This window comes from Mobula hypostoma, chromosome 30, assembly GCF_963921235.1.
Source record: "Mobula hypostoma chromosome 30, sMobHyp1.1, whole genome shotgun sequence".
In the NCBI taxonomy this organism is placed as follows: Eukaryota; Metazoa; Chordata; class Chondrichthyes; order Myliobatiformes; family Myliobatidae; genus Mobula; species Mobula hypostoma.
In genome coordinates, this window is record NC_086126.1 from 14,632,735 (window position 1) to 14,650,707 (window position 17,973).

The window sequence follows — 17,973 nt, forward strand, 5'->3', positions numbered from 1 at the left end:
CCTTGCCCACTAACGTCACCCCCTCCTCCCCCCCCCCCACGGCTGTCCCTGCCTCACCACTTCCTTCTGACACGCTCTCCCCTCGCGCTCCACCCCCTGAGCTCGTGCCTCGCACGCCGTCACCCTCCCCTCTGCCTACGCAGCCTCCCTCCCCCTCCGGCTCCCAGACCCACTCCCTCAGCGCTCCCTGCTCTCCGATCCTGCCTCCCATTGCCAGTGGCACAGCGATACAGCTCCAGAGACCCAAGACCCAGGGTTCGGTCCCGACTTCCGCCGCGGCGTCTGTGTCAGAATTTATCGGTGTGTGACTGGGAGGGGAACCTGCTTCTGCACCCCCTTTCCTCCCCAGTCCTGATGCAGGGCCTCGGCCTGAAAGGTCGACTGTTGATCTTTCCCCTTCGTAGTTGCTGCCTGGCCTGCTGAGTTCCTGATTTGTCTTTCTCTCCGTCTGTCCGTATGTCTGTCTGTCTGTCTCTCTCATAGTCATAGTCATACTTTATTGATCCCGGGGGAAATTGGTTTTCCTTACAGTTGCACCATAAATAGTTAAATAGTAATAAAACCATAAATAGTTAAATAGTAATATGTAAATTATGCCAGGAAATAAGTCCGGGACCAGCCTATTGGCTCAGGGTGTCTGACCCTCCAAGGGAGGAGTTGTAAAGTTTGATGGCCACAGGCAGGAGTGACTTCCTATGACGCTCTGTGTTGCATCTCGGAGGAATGAGTCTCTGGCTGAATGTACTCCTGTGCCCAACCAGTACATTATGTAGTGGATGGGAGACATTCTCCAAGATGGCATGCAACTTGGACAGCATCCTCTTTTCAGACACCACCGTCAGAGAGTCCAGTTCCATCCCCACAACATCACTGGCCTTACGAATGAGTTTGTTGATTCTGTTGGTGTCTGCTACCCTCAGCCTGCTGCCCCAGCACACAACAGCAAACATGATCGCACTGGCCACCACAGACTCGTAGAACATCCTCAGCATCGTCCAGCAGATGTTAAACCCCAGTCTCTCTATCTCGATTTCCAGCATCTGCAGAATCTCTTGTATCTAGGAGGGGGGGTGTGTGTGTGTGTGTGTGTGTGTGTGTGTGTGTGTGTGTGTTGGCGGGGGGGGGGGGTTTGCAGATCAAAGTTACCAGCAGTACAAGGTAAAGGGCATCACATCTGTAAAGGGGGGTGGGGTGGGGTTGGGGAAACCAGGTTTACTGTGAGTATTAAACCCAGAGGGTTGTACTGTACCTACACCCCGACGCAGGGTGAGGTTCCGTGTCGCGGGAGGCCAAGGATGGGGGGGTTTATGTGGGACGTGAGGCCGCCGGAGGCTCGGGGTGCTCCTGATCCGGATTGTCCAGACCCGGAGCACTGGATGTTTCAAACACCCTCACTCGGGCCTGTCTCCGGAGCCCACTGGAGGAACATCACCCCACCTTCCACCTGGGAATATCATAGCCCTCAGGAATTGTACTCCCGCTTAACACCCTTTTTATAGCCTCCCTCCTCTCCCACTCTCCTCACTCTCAACCCCTCTCTCTTGCCCTCTCCCCTCTGTCCCCTCACTCTCGCCCTTTCTGCTTCTCCCTCCCTCTCTCTCTCTCTCCCTCGTCTCTCCCCCTCCCCTTCTCCTCTCTCCCTCCCCTCCCCTCTCTACCTCTCCCCCTCCATCCCCTCCCTTTCCTCTCTCCTCTCTCCCTCCCCTCCCCCTCTCTCCCCTCTCCTCTCCCTCCCCCTCCATCCCCTCCCCTCTCTCCCCTCTCCTCTCCATCCCCTCCCCTTCCCCTCTCTCCCTCTCTCCTCCCCTCCCCCTCTCTCCCTCCCCCCTCTCTCCCCTCCCCCCTCCCTTTCCCCTTCTCCCTCTTTCCCTCCCCTCTCTCTCTCTTCCCCCACCCCTCCCCTCCCCCCTCTTCCCCCACCCCTCCCCCTCTCTCCCCACCCCTCCCCCTCTCTCTCCTCTCTCCCCTCTGTCCCTGCCCTCCCCCTCACTCACTCCCTCCCTCCCCCCTCCTCTCTCCCTCCCCTTCTCCCCCCTCCCCCCCTCCTCTCTCCCTCCCCTTCTCCCCCCTCCCCCCTCCTCTCTCCCTCCCCTTCTCCCCCCTCCCCCCTCCTCTCTCCCTCCCCTTCTCCCCCCTCCCCCCTGCTCTCTCCCTCCCCTTCTCCCCCCTCCCCCTCCTCTCTCCCTCCCCTTCTCCCCCCTCCCCCTCTTCCCCCTCCCCTCCCCAGAAATATGGTTGTACTGTCTGTTTCCTTTTGTTTCTTGTTCCCCCTGGACTGCTCTCCCCTCCCATTCTCTCTCCACACACCTCCCACCCTCTGCGATTAAAACCTCCCGTGTTTTCTCACTTTTCCGGCTCTGACAGTGGGGCCCCTTAACCCCAAAATCCCTGCTGTTTCTCCCTCTGCGGATGCTGCCTGACCTGCTGAGCATTTTCCTATCCGAGATACTTACCTGGAGTGCTTTGTGTTGTCAGTGATCCCTCCCATCCGTCCAGCAATCTCTCTGTTCCCCCCCTCCCCGCCCGCCATCAGGCAGCAGGTCCCGTAGCATTAGAACAAGGACTGTTAGGGTGGGAGACAGTCTCTTTCCCCTCCCCCAGGCCGTGAGACGACTGCACTCCCTGCCACCACATATCAGGTATTATATGCCTGCAGCGTTACCCTGTTTACTTTTAATTGTATACACACCTTTTTTATTTGCTAATCTGAGTGTGGTAATATTACATTGTGTTACTGGGTGTGAGTTACATGTATGGTTCTGTACAAGGTTTCGTTTGGCTTGGCACGATACGTGTGCACGGTTGAGCGACAATTGGCTGGCGTTGCCCAGATGCAGACAGACGTACACAAACACATACATATATAGGAATGAAAGGCTTACCATATGAGGAATGTCTGCCAGCTCTTGGGCTGTATTCCCCGGAGTTCAGGAGAATGAGGGGGGGATCTCATAGAAACTTTCCGAATGTTAAGAGGCCTGAACAGATTAGATATGGCAAAGTTATTTCCCATGGTAGGGGAATCTAGGACAAGAGGGCACGACTTCCGGATTGAAGGACGTCCCTTTAGAACTGAGATGTGGAGAAATTACTTTAGTCAGAGGGTGGTAAATCTGTGGAATTTGTTGCCACGAGCGACTGTGGAGTCCAAGTCATTGGGTGTATTTAAGGCAGGTTCTTGATTAGCCAGGGCATCAAAGGGTATGGGGAGAAGGCAGGGGAGTGGGGACGATTGGAAGAATTGGATCAGCCCATGATTGAATGGCGGAGCAGACTCGATGGGCAGAATGGCCTACTTCTGCTCCTATATCTTCTAGTCCTGTGTATACTTACACAGGCCTCTGTCGGTCAGAGTTCACTGTGGATGTTGTGCCCTCGCTGTCTAGATCTGCAAGCCCGGGCAGTACGATACGGAGAGCGAGCTGTTGCCCTTGTAGCAAGCGCCCCCTCTCCACACATCAGTTTGGCACCAGGAGTTGCCAGTCCGCGTTGAGCTCAATGTAGGGACTGCCTCAGGGACTCCCGCTCCGATTTCCCCCTCGGGGTTCACTCCCAAAGCCTTCCCCGTGAGCGGGTGTAGCCCCAAGGCAGCGTCTCTACCCCCTGCCCCCGCCTAACTCCCGCTGCCGTCTTTCCCTCGCCCCAGATACTGGCCGACGATCGAGGACCGTTTGCGCGCTGCCGCCTGCGAGCGCAGGGTGACCGTCCGCCTGCTGATCAGCTGCTGGCCGCACACGTACGCCCCCATGCTGGTCTTCCTGGAGGCGCTGCACGTCCTGCGAAAGGAGCCGCTCAGTTGCAGAGTTGAGGTGGTGAGTTGCGGCGTCCGGGGAGGGGGGGCAGGGGGGCCGGGGGGGTGGGACTCCCGCTCACGCTAGTGGGCGATCGTCGTTTGGAGAGGCACAAGACGGCAGACGCTGTAATCTGGGGGCGGAGGAGCTACTGGGGGATCCGAGGGGGGGGAATGGACAGTCGGCGTCTGGGCCGAGGGGTCAGGGATGGCAGGGTAGCGCCGGGGTTCGATTCCCGCCGCTGACGGTAAGGAGTTTGCACGTTAGCCCCAGACGCTCTGATTTCCTCCCACATTCCGGCTCAGCAGTCGTGTGACGACAATTGCGGGCTCTCCCCCCCACACCCAGCACATCCCCGGACCGTGTGGGTCGTTGACGCAAGTGACACACTTCACTGCATGTTTCGATGTGCGTGTGACAGAAAACCTAACCGGCTGTTATCCCGCTGGTGTTCCAGGCGGCGATGAAGGTCCTCCATCTCTGGCGGGGTTCGGGGCTTCCCTCCTCGTGCCAGTAGCTTCCTCTCAGTTTTCACTCCTGTCAGTCACGCAAGTCCCGGGTGGAGACTCAGGAATACCGTCACACTCAGATGTAGAAGGAATCTTCATTGCCGTTTCCGGAACAGTTTTGTTTGACCAGTCAGGGTTGTTGGCCCCGAACCTGGAGGACCGGTGGGCCACTCTTAGTTTGACCTCTCCCCTTTGACCTGTTTGGCACGGGTGACCCTACCAAGAGCCAAAGCACAAAGCCCTGACCCCAGCCAGCAGAGCTCTCCAGGTCAGTGAAGCAGGCAAGCCTCCAAACCCTACTGCGAGGTTATGGTCCTCCTGGAGGGTTATGACAAATATAGCAAATCTTTATCTTCATTTGGGCTGAACAACAGGGGGTGGGGGAAAAAGCTGGAATAAAGAGGTGAGGAGTTGGGGTGCAGGAGGTGATGGGTGGACCCAGGAGAGGGGAGAGTGGGAATAGTGACCGAGGCTGGGAGGTGATGGGTGGATCCGGGTGAGGGGATAATGGGCAGATGGAGGAGGGGAGAGTGGGAATAGTGACCAAGGCTGGGAGAGGGAGGAGTGTGTGGGTGATGGACAGATGGAGGAGGGGAGAGTGGGAATAGTAACAGAGACTGGGAGAGGGAGGAGTGTGTGGGTGATGGACAGATGGAAGAGGGGAAAGGAACAGGGTGAGGATGGCTGGGCCGGGTGTAGGAGGAACAGGGTGGATCAGGGACAGAGGGGGGGCGTCTGAAATCGGAGAATAAGTTCATAGTTACCCTGCTGCCCAAGGGTTTTGACCCTCAAACCCAAAGGTGAGGAGATCAGATACCTAGCACATACCGAAAGACCCAGACGGGGAGGATGTTTCCTGCAGTGGGAGAACCTAGGACCAGAGGACACAGTTTCAGAACAGAAGGACGTCCCTTTAGAACGGAGATGAGGAGGAATTTCTTTAGCCAGAAGGTGGTGAATCTGATGGAATTCGTTGGCCACAGACAGCTGTGGAGGCCAAGTCATTAAAGCAGGTGCTGATAGGGTCTTGTTTAGTGTGGGTTACGGGGAGAAGGCAGGAGAATGGGGTTGAGAGGCTTAATAAATCAGCCGTGATGGAATGGCAGAGCAGACTCGATGGGCTGAATGGCCTAATTCTGCTCCTATATCTTATCGTTTTTGTGTCAGTGCTTCTTTCTTTGGTAGAACATCCATTCTGAGCTTAAGGGTCCAGGATATCTAACCTGGAGAATGCCCCTCCCTCAGACAGAGTCATAGAAATAGGTCTGTGGCTCAGTGAATCCACATCAGATATCAACCACCTCCTCGACTCTGCCCCCCCCCCCAACCCCCAGACCTTCCCACTCACGCACAATTAACCGCACTCTTTTGGGAAACTATATCACCCGCTGTCACGGGGGGGGAGGAGCGTGCAAACTCCACACAGACGTGACCAGAGGTGGGGATCGAACCCCCCTGCTCCGGCTGGGGAAATGAAAGTGCTGGGGTTGCCCGGGAACTCGGTGACTGCAGAGATCGGTCTGTGGAAGGACAGAAATCAGGGGACGATGACAATACCCAGCAGGTCAGGCGGCGTCCGGGAAGGGGGAAGACGCTGACCCTTTCAGCTCCGGATTATTGCATGTAGTCCTGGTCACCTCCCTACAACTAGATTGAAGGAGTGCGCGGGAATTTTACACCGACGTCTCTGGGACTCGAGCTCACAGTTAACTCGCCGTCAAAGTACATGCACGTCACCGTACGCGACCCTGAAATTCACTGTCTTGCGGGCCTTCGCAGTCGGTAGAAAGAAGCACAATGGAATCGGTGAAAAATCTCACAACCGAGACGGACAAACAACCGGCGTGCAGAAGACATCAAACAGCGCAAATACAGAAAGTGATCGATAGCGAGAACACAAGTCACGGAGTCCGTAGGTCATGGAGTCAGTTCAGGGTTGAGGTGGGTGAAGTTAACCACCGTGACTCGGGAGCCTGATGGCTGAGACTGTTCCTAAACCTGGTGGTGTGGGACCTGAGGCTCCTGTACCTCCTTCCTGATGGCAGCAGCGAGAAGAGGGCACGGCCTGGGTGGTGGGGGTCTCTGATGATGGATGCTGCTCTCCTCCGACAGCATTTCACGTCGATGTGCTCGATGGTGGGGAGGGCTTTACTGGGGCCGAATCTGCTACCTTCTGTAGGATTTTCCGTTCGAGGGCATTGGTGTTTCATACCAGCCCGCAATGCAAGTCAAGTCAGCATCCTCTCCTCGCAGTTAGAGAAGTTTGTCAAAGTTTTAGACGACATGCCAAATCTGCAGAAGCTTCTGAGGGAGTAGAACTGCTGCTGTGGCTGTCACCTTTGTGATGGCACTTAGCACGGGCTGGACCCAGGATAGGAAAACGCCGAGGAATTTAACGTTGCTGACCCTGTCTGATTCCCCCGATGAGGACTGGCCCACGGACTCTTCGGTTTCCTCCTCCTGAAGACAGCTCTTTGCTCCCGCTGGCTCTGGGAGAGGGTAACGCCATTCAACCAGGTTTTCAGTCTCCCTCCCGTACGCCGATCTGCCACCAGCTTAGGTTCGGCCAACAGTCAGCAAGCTTTAAAATATCGCGTGGGGGCTGTTCTTAGCCTCACAGTTCTAAGTAGAGAGCTGGTAGAGCGGAGGGGGGTGCTGAGCACACAGACTTGCGTTAGGAGGACTGGAGCTCTAGGGGAAGATCGAATAGATTCAGACTTTGTTCCTTAGAGCGCAGGAGAACGAGAGGAGATTTGATAGAGGTATACGTCATTACGTGGGCACGTGGCCAAGTGGTTAAGGCGTCGGTCTAGTGATCTGAAGGTCGTGAGTTCGAGCCCCAGCCGAGGGAGCGTGTTGTGTCCTTGAGCAAGGCACTTAACCACACATTGCTCTGCGACGACACCAGTGCCAAGCTGTATGGGTCCTAATGCCCTTCCCTTGGACAACATCGGTGGCGTGGAGAGGGGAGACTTGCAGCATGGGCAACTGCCAGTCTTCCACACAACCTTGCCCAGGCCTGCGCCCTGGAGAGTGAAGACTTTCCAGGCGCAGATCCACGGTCTCACAAGACCAACGGATGCCTTAAATTCTTAATATGTAATTATGAGGGGTGTAGATAGGGTAAATAAAAGCAGGCTTTTTTTTCCACTGAGGTTGGGTAGAACTACAACCAGAGGTCATGGGTTAAGGGTGAAAGGTGAAAATAACCATGTAACAATTACAGCACGGAAACAGGCCATCTTGGCCCTACTAGTCCGTGCCCGTGCCCATATTTGAGGGGAACCTGAGGGGGATTTTGCGTACCTCTGTCAAATCTTCCCCCCATTCTCCAGGGAACAGTCCGAACCTATTCAACCTTTCCTTATACGTCAGGTCCTCAAGTCCCTGGCAGCATCCTGGTAAATTTTCTCTGCCCTCTTTCAACCTTATCGCCATCTTTCTGGTAGGGTAGGTAGGTGACCAAGAGTACTCCGGGTTAGGTCCTCCTGTACAACCTCAACGCGGCGGTCTGCGGATCATTCGTGGCCAGCTCCTTCCGGTGAGGCTTTGGACCGCCCCAGCCTGTTTTGTGCTCTGTTGCAGAAACTCTTCCGGGTTCCAGCCACCGCGGAGCAGCAGAGGATTCCCTTCGGCAGGGTCAACCACAACAAGTACATGGTGACTGACCGCATTGCTTACATCGGTGAGTGCTCTGGGTCGGCGGAGGGGTGATTCGCCCGTACCCCCGCCCCGGCCGCCTCTCATCCACCACTGAGGCTGCTGTGATTGCCGCCCTACAGGCTCGCACGGCAGCATCGCAGTCGGCGCGCTCGTTTGACGGGGGCAGCGACTGTTATCGAAGAGTACAGCTCAGGGACAGGCCTTTCGGCCCATAGTGTCTGTGCTATCCCAGCTAAAAAGCAAATCAGAAGCACCCCAACCCTCCTGCCTACACCATGTCCCTATCCCGCCATCCTCCTCACATCCGTGTGCCCATCCAAACGTCTCTTGTTCTTTTCGGCGTGTCACACCAGACAGTCGGCCGTTCTCGTCTGGCGCGTGGTGTCGGGATGGGTCTCCTTTCGGATTAACCGGCTCACGATATGAACGTTCCTGACTCGACCTTTGTATTTTTCACGGGGCCAAGTGGCTAGCTCGACGCTCAACCTGGCACGGATGGAAAGTGTGCTCGGGCGGGGGGTGGTCTGACTTGGATTTGAACTCGGGAGCCTTCGCTCCGGAATCCACTGTGCCACCAGCGATGTCTCTTAAAAGCCTCTAATCTAATAGCCTCTGCCACCATTCCAGGCCTCCACAGCGCTCTGAGTAAAAAACCTGCCCTCGCATCCCCACTCCCCCAAAAACTACCCCCTCTCACCTTCAAAGCATTCCCTCTGGTATGAGACATTTCAGCTCTGGGAAACAGATACTCCCTGTCCACTCTATCTATGCTTCTCATAATCTTATAAACCTCTATCAGATCTCCCCTCAGCCTCCAACGTTCCAGAGAAAACAACCCAAGTCTATCCACCCTCTCGTGGTAGCACACGTCCTCTAAACCAGGCAGTGTCCTTATAAACGCAAAATACTCTGCACATGCTGGGGTAAAAGCAACGCTCACAACACGCTGGAGGAACTCAGCAGGTCGGGCAGCATCTGTGGAAAAGATCAGCCAACGTTTCGGGCCGGAACCCTTCGTCAGGACTGTAGAGGGAAGGGGCAGAGGTCCTATAAAGAAGGTGGGGGAGGGTGGGAAGGAGAAGGCTGGTAGGTTCCAGGTGAAAAACCAGTAAGGGGAAAGATAAAGGGGTGTGGGAGGTGATGGGCAGGAAAGGTGAAGGAGGAATAGGGGAAAACACAATGGGTAGTAGAAGGAGGTGGAACCATGAGGGAGGTGATAGGCAGCTGGGGGAGGGGGCAGAGTGAAACAGGGATGAGGGAAGGGAGTGGGGAGGGAATTACCGGAAGTCGGAGAATTCTATGTTCATACCAAGGGGCTGGGACAGGATCTCCTGGTAGCCACCCACTTCAACTCTGCTTCCCACTCCCATTCAGATATGTCTGTTTATGGCCTCCTCTACTGCCATGATGAGGCTGAACTCAGGCTGAAGGAGCAACACCTCATATACCATCTAGGTAGTCTCCAGCCCCTTGGTATGAACATAGAATTCTCCAACATCCGGTAATTCCCTCCCCCTCCCTTCCCCTATCCCTATGTCACTCTGCCCCCCTCCCCCAGCTGCCTATCACCTCCCTCATGGTTCCACCTCCTTCTACTACCCATTGTGTTTTCCCCTATTCCTTCTTCACCTTTCCTGCCTATCACCTCCCCACCCCTTTATCTTTCCCCTTACTGGTTTTTCACCTGGAACCTACCAGCCTTCTCCTTCCCACCCTCCCCCCACCTTCTTTTTAGGGCCTCTGCCCCTTCCCCCTACAGTCCTGATGAAGGGTTCCAGCCTGAAACGTCGACTGATCGTTTCCACGGATGCTGCCCGACCTGCTGAGTTCCTCCAGCGTATTGTGAGTGTTGCAGGGTCTTTATAAATCTCTTCTGCGCCCTCTCCAAAGCCTCAGCGTCCTTCCTGTAGTACGGTGACCAGGTTAAATTCCTGCCGCTGCCGTTACGGAGTTTGCACGTTCTCCCGGTGACCGCGTGACCAAAGACCTACCGATTAGGCTGGCTGCTGGGCAAGCGGCTTTGATGCTGGAAGCTGGGTAACGCTCGCAGGCTGCCCCCAGCGCATCCCCGGTCTGTGGCGCTGAACGACACATTTTGTTCGGACGTACGTGTGACAGTGGAGCCGATCTTCAATGTTATGTCTACCTCCTGGGGATTCCCACAGTAAGCGCGGTCGCGCATGCTCCCCGCCTCTGTGAGGTCTCTGAACCAACCCAAAAACCTTAAAGGTTAGCTCGACAGAACTACAGAAAACCTACAGCACAATACAGGCCCTTCGGCCCACAAAGCTGTGCCCAACATGTCCCTACCTTAGAAATTACCCAGGGTTACCCATTGCCTCTATTTTTCTGAGCTCCATGTACCTGTCCAGGAGTCTCTTAAAAGACCCTATCGTATCCGCCTCCACCACCGTCGCCGGCAGCCCATTCCACACACTCACCACTCTCTGTGTGAAAAACTTACCCCGACATCTCCTCTGTACCTGCTCCCCAGCACCTTAAAACTGTGTCCTCTTGTGGCAGCCATTTCAGCCCTGGGAAAAAGCCTCTGACTATCCACACGATCAATGCCTCTCATCATCTTATACACCTCTATCAGGTCACCTCTCATCCTCCCTCGCTCCAGGGAAAAAGGCCGAGTTCACTCAACCTATTCTCACAAGGCACGCTCCCCAATCCAGGCAACATCCTCGTAAATCTCCTCTGCACCCTTTCTATGGTTTCCACATCCTTCTGGTAGTGAGGTGACCAGAACTGAGCACAGTACTCCAAATGGATTCTGACCAGGCTCCTATATAGCCGCAACATTACCTCTCGGATCTTAAGCCCAATCCCACGGTTGATGAAGGCCAATGCACCATATGCCTTCTTAACCACAGAGTCAACCTTTGCAGCAGCTTTGAGTGTCCTATGGACTCAGACCCCAAGATCCCTCTGATCCCCCACACTGCCAGGAGTCTTACCACTAATACTATATTCTATCATCATATTTGACCTACCAAAATGAACCACCTCACACTTATCTGGGTTGAACTCCATCTGCCACTTCTCAGCCCAGTTTTGCATCATATCAATGTTCCGCTGTGACCTCTGACTGCCCTCCACACTATCCACACACCCCTAACCTTTGTGTCATCAGCAAATTTATTAACCCATCCCTCCACTACCTCATCCAGGTCATTTATAAAAATCACAAAGAGTAGGGGTCCCAGAACAGATCCCTGAGGCACACCACTGGTGACTGACCTCCATGCAGAATATGACCCATCTACAACCGCTCTTTGCCTTCTGTGGGCAAGCCAGTTCTGGATCCACAAAGCAATGTCCCCTTGGATCCCATGCCTCCTTACTTTCTCAATAAGCCTCACATGAGGTTCCTTATCAAATACCTTACTGAAATCCATATACACCACATCTACGGCTCTACCTTCATCAACGTGTTTAGTCACATCCTCAAAAAATTCAGTCAGGTTCATAAGGCACGACCTGCCTTTGACACGGCTGTGCCTCTCCAAATGTTCACAAATCCTGCCTCTCAGGATCGTCTCCATCAACTGAAGTAAGACTCAGTGGTCTATAATTTCCTGGGCTCTCTCTACTCCCTTTCTTGAATAAGGGAACAACATTTGCAACCCTCCAATCCTCTGGAATCTATCCCGTCCCCATTGATGATAGAAAGATCATCGCCAGAGGCTCAGCAATCTCCTCCCTCACCTCCCACAGTAGCCTGGGGTACACCTCATCCTAAATCCATAGAACCATAGAACAGGCCCTTTGGCCCTTCTTGGCTGTGCCGAACCATTTTCTGCCTAGTCCCACTGACCTGCACACGGACGATATCCCTCCATACACCTCCCATCCATTTTCTTTCTTTTTCTCTCTCTTTCCATGTCATTTATTTTGCATGCACAAATCACGTATAATTTATGCATTATGCAAATTTATGCTAATTTACACGCCATTTTCATCTTCTGTATGTCTATAACAGCGTTAAACTTACGGAGAAAATGTTTCCGATAGATCCAAAAGTAAATACCGACATGCAGGTTTTGGAACAGGTAGGAGATATGAGGAGAGAGGAAGGGGGCTGACCACGAAGTTGTCACAAGCATGTAACTTGCGATCTTTTTTGCTTCGAAAGGTACATCCAACTGGTCCGAAGACTACTTCATCAGGACGGCTGGCGTGGGACTGGTCATCAACCAGACTGGGGCGGACGCGGGGAACCCCGGCACGGTGCAGAGCCAGCTGAGGGCCGTTTTCCAGCGCGACTGGGACTCTGACCACGCCCTGGAGCTGGGCAGCAAAGGAGTTAAAGAATGCCTGGAATCGAAGCAGAGCGCGTAGGCAGCAGCGAGTGTCGCGCAAGTCCGTTCCGTGAAGGTGGGCGGTGGGAGGGAGGGGGCTGGCTGGCAGAGGGGTGGGGGGAGAGAGCAGCAGAGTCTCACACTCCCTCCCTCCCTCTATTCCTCATCTCTTCCCAGAGGCTGGGTGGCATTTTCATTTTAAAGCTGGCATGGGTTTCGGAACTCTCCACCGCTTTGCAGTCCCGCGACAGTAAAGGAGGGGACGGTGCCAACGGGAGGAATTTCACGACATGGAAGCTGCCGTCACTCTTGAACCTTGACCCCTCAACCCCCTAGGGCCCTTCCAGAAGCCATTGTTAGCAGAGACACAAACTTTGGATTTGTCGGAATTGGAACGGTTCTCCGATTCCCACCCCCCCTTTTCGGCTCATCCAGCAAGCGTGATTGTAGGAAGCAGCCTTTGAATGACTCTCTGGCTGCCCGTGCCACAAGGGGAAGCTCTTCTGCTCCGAGGCAGGTGGGGTTGCTGGTATTTCGGATCCCCGGCCCTGTCTCTGCCTGCGAATGCCACTTAGCCTAGATTTTAACTCTCAGGCCCCGGCTCGTCTCCTCTCACTCATCTGCGAAGCTCACGGGTATACGTACACACAGCAGTTTACATAAAAGTTTCTCAGCTTCTCCCTCCCCACCTGGGTACTTGTAATATACATATATATTAAAAAAAAAGTTGCGTTTGCATCGTGCCTCGTCCAGACTCTGGTTCGCCAAGGCCACTTGCATAGCATAGGATTAGGAAACTTTCTGCCGAGAAGGATTATTAGGATTTAACGCTTTGTCGGAGAGAGGACACAAACTGTCCTGTTTTGCATGAAACACTCAGTGGCCACTTTGTAAGTACAGGCGTGGAACCCGGCGTGGTTTTCTGCTGCTGCAACCCATCCACATCAAGGTCTGACATGTTGTGCGTTCAGAGATGCTCTTCTGCACACCGCTGTTGTAACGGCTGGTTATTTGAGTCACTGTCAGCTTGAACCAGCCTGAACACCATTAACAGGGCGTTCCCAGGGCTGCCGCCTGCTCGATGTTTTTCTCTCCCCCCACCACCGGTTTCTCGCGCCCATTCTCCGTAAACTCCGGGGACCGCCGCGCATGGAAAACCCCCAGATCAGCGGTTTCCAGAACGCTCAAACCACCCCCGCCTGGCACCGACAGTCGTTCCACGGTCAAAAAACAAAATCACCCAGTTCACATTTCATCCCCGTTCTCGTGTTCGGTCTGAACAGCAACCGAGCCTCTTGACCGTGTCCGCGTGCTTTGACGCTTGGAGTTGCTGCCAGGTGATTGGCTGATTAGATCCGTGAGCAGGTGTGCTGATAAAGTGGCCCCTGAGTATAGGTATAGTTTCGAACTGGGCTACGTGCTTAGCCCGCTAGATCTGTGGTAATAGTGTAGAGCGTCAAGCAGACTTGTTAGTGGTGAGGACAATCGCCCAGAGTTGATCGCTGTTGTTACCGCTGACCTTTGCCCCCTTAGACTGCTGCACAGAGGACCAATATAGTGTTCAGTTATAAAAGTATTCCTAGAAGGGAGAACTTTTAAATGTATATTTTGTTAACAGTTCTATTTTTGAAGGCTCTTGTTCTCTATTGTAGGATTTATTTAGCTTGGACAAAGAATGAGTGATTATTTTTTTATACGGACATGTAGCAATAATTAGCCAGACCCTTGCCTATTGGAACATAGTTTTTAGATACAGGAGTAGAGAATATTTGTTTTGTGAACTTCTATAATTGCACCCTTATTTTGCTGAGCCTCTTATAAACTTGATAGAGAAAACCTGTTACATTCATTTCTCAGTGTATCCCAACATTAGTTGTTGACTAATTCCTCCTGGATAATTTATTGGAGAATCCAAAGATTCGTTTTTGTTTCTCGGAAGTTGCTAAGGGATGAACTGTGCTAAATTTTAAACAGTCTGTTATAAATCCGCCCGGCGATTTCTGAAATGGCAGCTCTTTCATCCTGAGTTTAACCATAAAACACAGGAGCAGTATTGGGACGTTCGGCCCATCGAATCTGTACTGCCGTTCGTCCGTGGCTGGTTTACTGCCCCTCACAAGGCCCGTTCTCCCGCCTTCTCTTCCTTACTAATCGAGTGTCAACTGGCTAGTTTTTGTTGGCTAACCCGAAGTTGAAACAGCTTGTTCACAGGGCGAGCTCGGGCTTTTCTCTTTGGAGAGGAGGATGAGAGGTGACCTGATACAAGATAAGAGGCTCAGATCGCGGGGACAGCCAGAAGCTTTTTCTTGGAGGTGGAAGTGGCTAATGCAAGGGGGAGTAACCTTAAGGTGAATGGAGGAAAGTATGGGAGGGGTAAATTCTTTACACGGGAGTGGGGAGGTGCGTGGTAGAGGCAGATACATTAGGGATGTTTAAGAGACTCTTAGGCACATGGATGATAGAAAAAAAAAGGGGGGGGCTACGTAGGAGAGAAGAGCTGGATTGATCTTAGAATAGGTTAGAAGTTACGCACATCGTGGGCTGTAGTGTTCTGCTTTATTTTACTGGCCTGAAGTGGTGGGATGCACAGTTCAGCAAGCTGTGATTCAGGATGTCTGAATCTGTCCGGTCGAGGGATGGCATACCCGGTGTTACTGATGCTGGGGACAACGTGCCCTCGCAGATCCCAGCCCACGGCCGGGTACTGGCAAACCCCTGACCACTTCACCCCCGAGACCTGAAGTCAGACGTCCAGAGGGAGTCAGTGGAGGTCTGGACCTGACACCGGCTGCTTCTGACAAGGGACCCTGTCCCCTTGACCAACTGCCCAGCAGCAACGTCCCGCAGGCGAGTCGGGGCACAAGTTTAAAAATGTGACGTCATAGGCACCAGGCATAGATGGACAGTGTTGGAGTAAACCCCAAAGTCATTTAGGACAAAGTAGCCCTCTTAATCAGCACCCTGTCTGTCACCCTAAACCTTCCTGTCCCATCCACAAAATGACCTCATTTACTCGTCTGGGGTTTTCTGAAACCCCAAACCCGTGACCTCTAACACCAAAAGCAGTAGGCATGTGGGGAGTGGCCCCAACTGCAGATTCCACCCCCTCCCCGCCCCAGCTTGGAAAGGTAGCTGCGGTTCCTTTATTACTGGTTACAAATCCTGGAATTTCCTGCCCAGACTGCAGTGCTGGTAGAAATCGGCCTAAGGGCGTGCAACAGTGCTGGCTTTGCCAGCGAAGTTGAAACCCCTTCTGAGAATTAAAGTGTGTAGGAACGATAAGACACAGGAACAGAATGATACCATTCAGCCCAGCGAGTCTGCACCGTTTCATCATGGCCAATTGATTGTCCCCCTCTGATATTTTGTGTGTTTTCTTTGCATTTGTGTATCGATGTCCTGGCAGGCAGCCGTTCACTAGCGTTCCTAGATGTCTGGGTGAAGCTGTGAGTGGGCCACCACATTGAAATCGGTGCGGTTTGGGTTACAAAGGTGCTGCTGTTTCTCTGGTCGCTGAAGGCTTCCAGTTTGTGCAGATTTAGGCCATTCGGACCATCGAGTCTGCTCCGCCATTCAATCGTGGCTGATTTATTATCCCTCTCAACCCCATCCTCCTGTCTTTGCCCTCGCTAATCAACAACCCATCGACCTCAGCTTTATATACACCCAATAACTTGGCCTCCACATCTGACTATGCCAACAAATTCCAGATTCACCACTGTCCGGCTGAAGAAATTCCTCCTCATCTTTGTGCTTAAAACTAAAAGACTGTCCTTGCATTCTGAGGCTGTGCCCCCTGGTTCTAGATTCTCCCTCTATTGGAAATGTCCTCTCCACGTTCAGTCTACTCAATATTCTACAGGTTTCAGTGAGATTCTCCCCTTCACTCTTCTAAAGTCCAGTGAGTACTGGCTTAGAGCCACTCCTTTAACACTCGTTCATTCTTATGAACCTCCTCTGGACTCATTCTCCCTACCAATAAATACCAAATCCTGCGCTGGTCCAAAGCTTCCAAATGCTAAGGAGAATTTCTGGCAGCCTTTGTGTTTGACGTTAAGCTCGCAATATTCAGTAACTTCCAGCGCATTACCAAGCCACTGGCTAGCTTTCTGCTAAGGCAGAAAGTTTCCGAACAGTTGCAATTAATCCACTTTAAAACAGAGTGGATTTACTTACTTCATACTTTATTGTCGCCAAACAATTGATACTAGAACGTACAATCATTACAGCGATACTTGATTCTGTGCTTCCCGCTCCCTGGGGTACAAATCGATAGTAAATATTAAAAATGTAATCATAAATCATAAATAGAAAATGGAAAGTAAGGTCGTGCAAAAAAACTGAGAGGCAGGTCTGGGCGTTTGGGACTTGGAGCAGTGGGAGAGGGCACAGCCTCAGAATAGAACATCCATTTAGAACCGACGAGGAGGAATCTCTTCAGGCAGAGGGAGGCGAATCTGTGGAATTCTGTGCCACAGCAGAGGTTGAATCATGATTAGTAAAGGCATCAAAGATTATGGGGCAAAGGCAAGTAGAATGGGGTTTGGAGAGAAAATAAACCAGCCATGATTGAACAGTGGAGCAGACACGATGGGCAGACTGGCCTAATTCTGCTCCAGTTTCTTGTACTCAAAGGTTCATGTGAAAATCCCTGCTCTCACGCTACAACTGGGTAAGGAGCTGTGGCCGAGACCGGGGATGCTGTGTGTGTTGAGCTCGGCCAGTACTTAAGGGACAGTTCCGGTGCTAGCAGACATTAAATACACCGAAGCTCTCCACGCCATGCAGATTTGTACACGGCACAACACAACCCGTTCTCCCTGCAGTCCGAGGGGGGATTAGAATCGGGCGTGAAGTGTGTCTGCTGCAGGACAACCGTAGGTAGGGTTGGGAAGAAAGCTAGTGACACATTGGCCTTCATAAATCTGAGTACGGGAATTGGGATGTTACACTGAAGTTGTAAGTTTGGAGTATTGTGTACAGTTCTGGTCACCTACCTACAGGAAGGATGTAAATAAGATGTTGCCAGGGCTTGAGGACCTGAATTATAGGGAGAGGTTAGGACTTGATTCCCTGGAGCGTAGGAGAATGAGGGGAGATTTGATAGAGGTATACAAAATTACGAGGGGTATAGATAGGGTAAATGCAAGCAGGCTTTTTCCACTGAGGTTGGGTGAGACTAGAACTAGGGGTCATGGGTTAAGGGTGAAAGGTGAAACGTTCGGGGGGGAAATTCTTCACTCGGGAGGGTGCCACTGGAAGTGGTGGATGCGGGTTCAATTTCAACATTTAATAGGATTTTGGATAGGTTTGGGGATGGAATTGGATATCCAGCTCTTCTGGGGGCGGGGGGGGGGTGTGGTTAACACTCCTAACTTAAAAGGTGGTGTTGCCATGGTAAGTTTCCTTTCTGCCTTGAATTGAAGTTGTTTTCTGAATGCTGTTTTAGAATGCTTTTTTTTAAAAAAAAGATTTGTCATGCTTGTGTTGAAATAAAGTGATGCTTTTTTTTCTCCCTTGGGACTTGCATGGATTTTTTTTTTGGACGATGAAATATTAATGTCAAAATAAGCCCTGGTCTGTAAGGGCACAGAGGCTGGAAGTATTCACACTGATGTACGGTCCGAGGGGAGGACTGTATTCAACACTGAGGAATCCTCACCGTTGCTGGACGTCGGTGTTACAGTTACTGAACCACATCTG

General features: G+C 52.6%; 1 protein-coding gene across 1 annotated transcript in view; it reads left to right on the forward strand.

Annotated features, from left to right (window-relative positions):
* Positions 1-17,766, forward strand: part of pld7 (phospholipase D family, member 7) — a 58,620-nt gene extending 40,854 nt beyond the window's left edge. Inside the window, exons 11-13 of the mRNA XM_063036545.1 lie at positions 3,647-3,812; positions 7,886-7,985; positions 12,105-17,766. Of these exons, the coding sequence (XP_062892615.1) occupies positions 3,647-3,812; positions 7,886-7,985; positions 12,105-12,310 (472 nt within the window). The 3' untranslated portion in view covers positions 12,311-17,766. The remainder of the gene's footprint in view (positions 1-3,646; positions 3,813-7,885; positions 7,986-12,104) is intronic.
* The last annotated feature ends 207 nt before the right edge of the window (positions 17,767-17,973 follow it).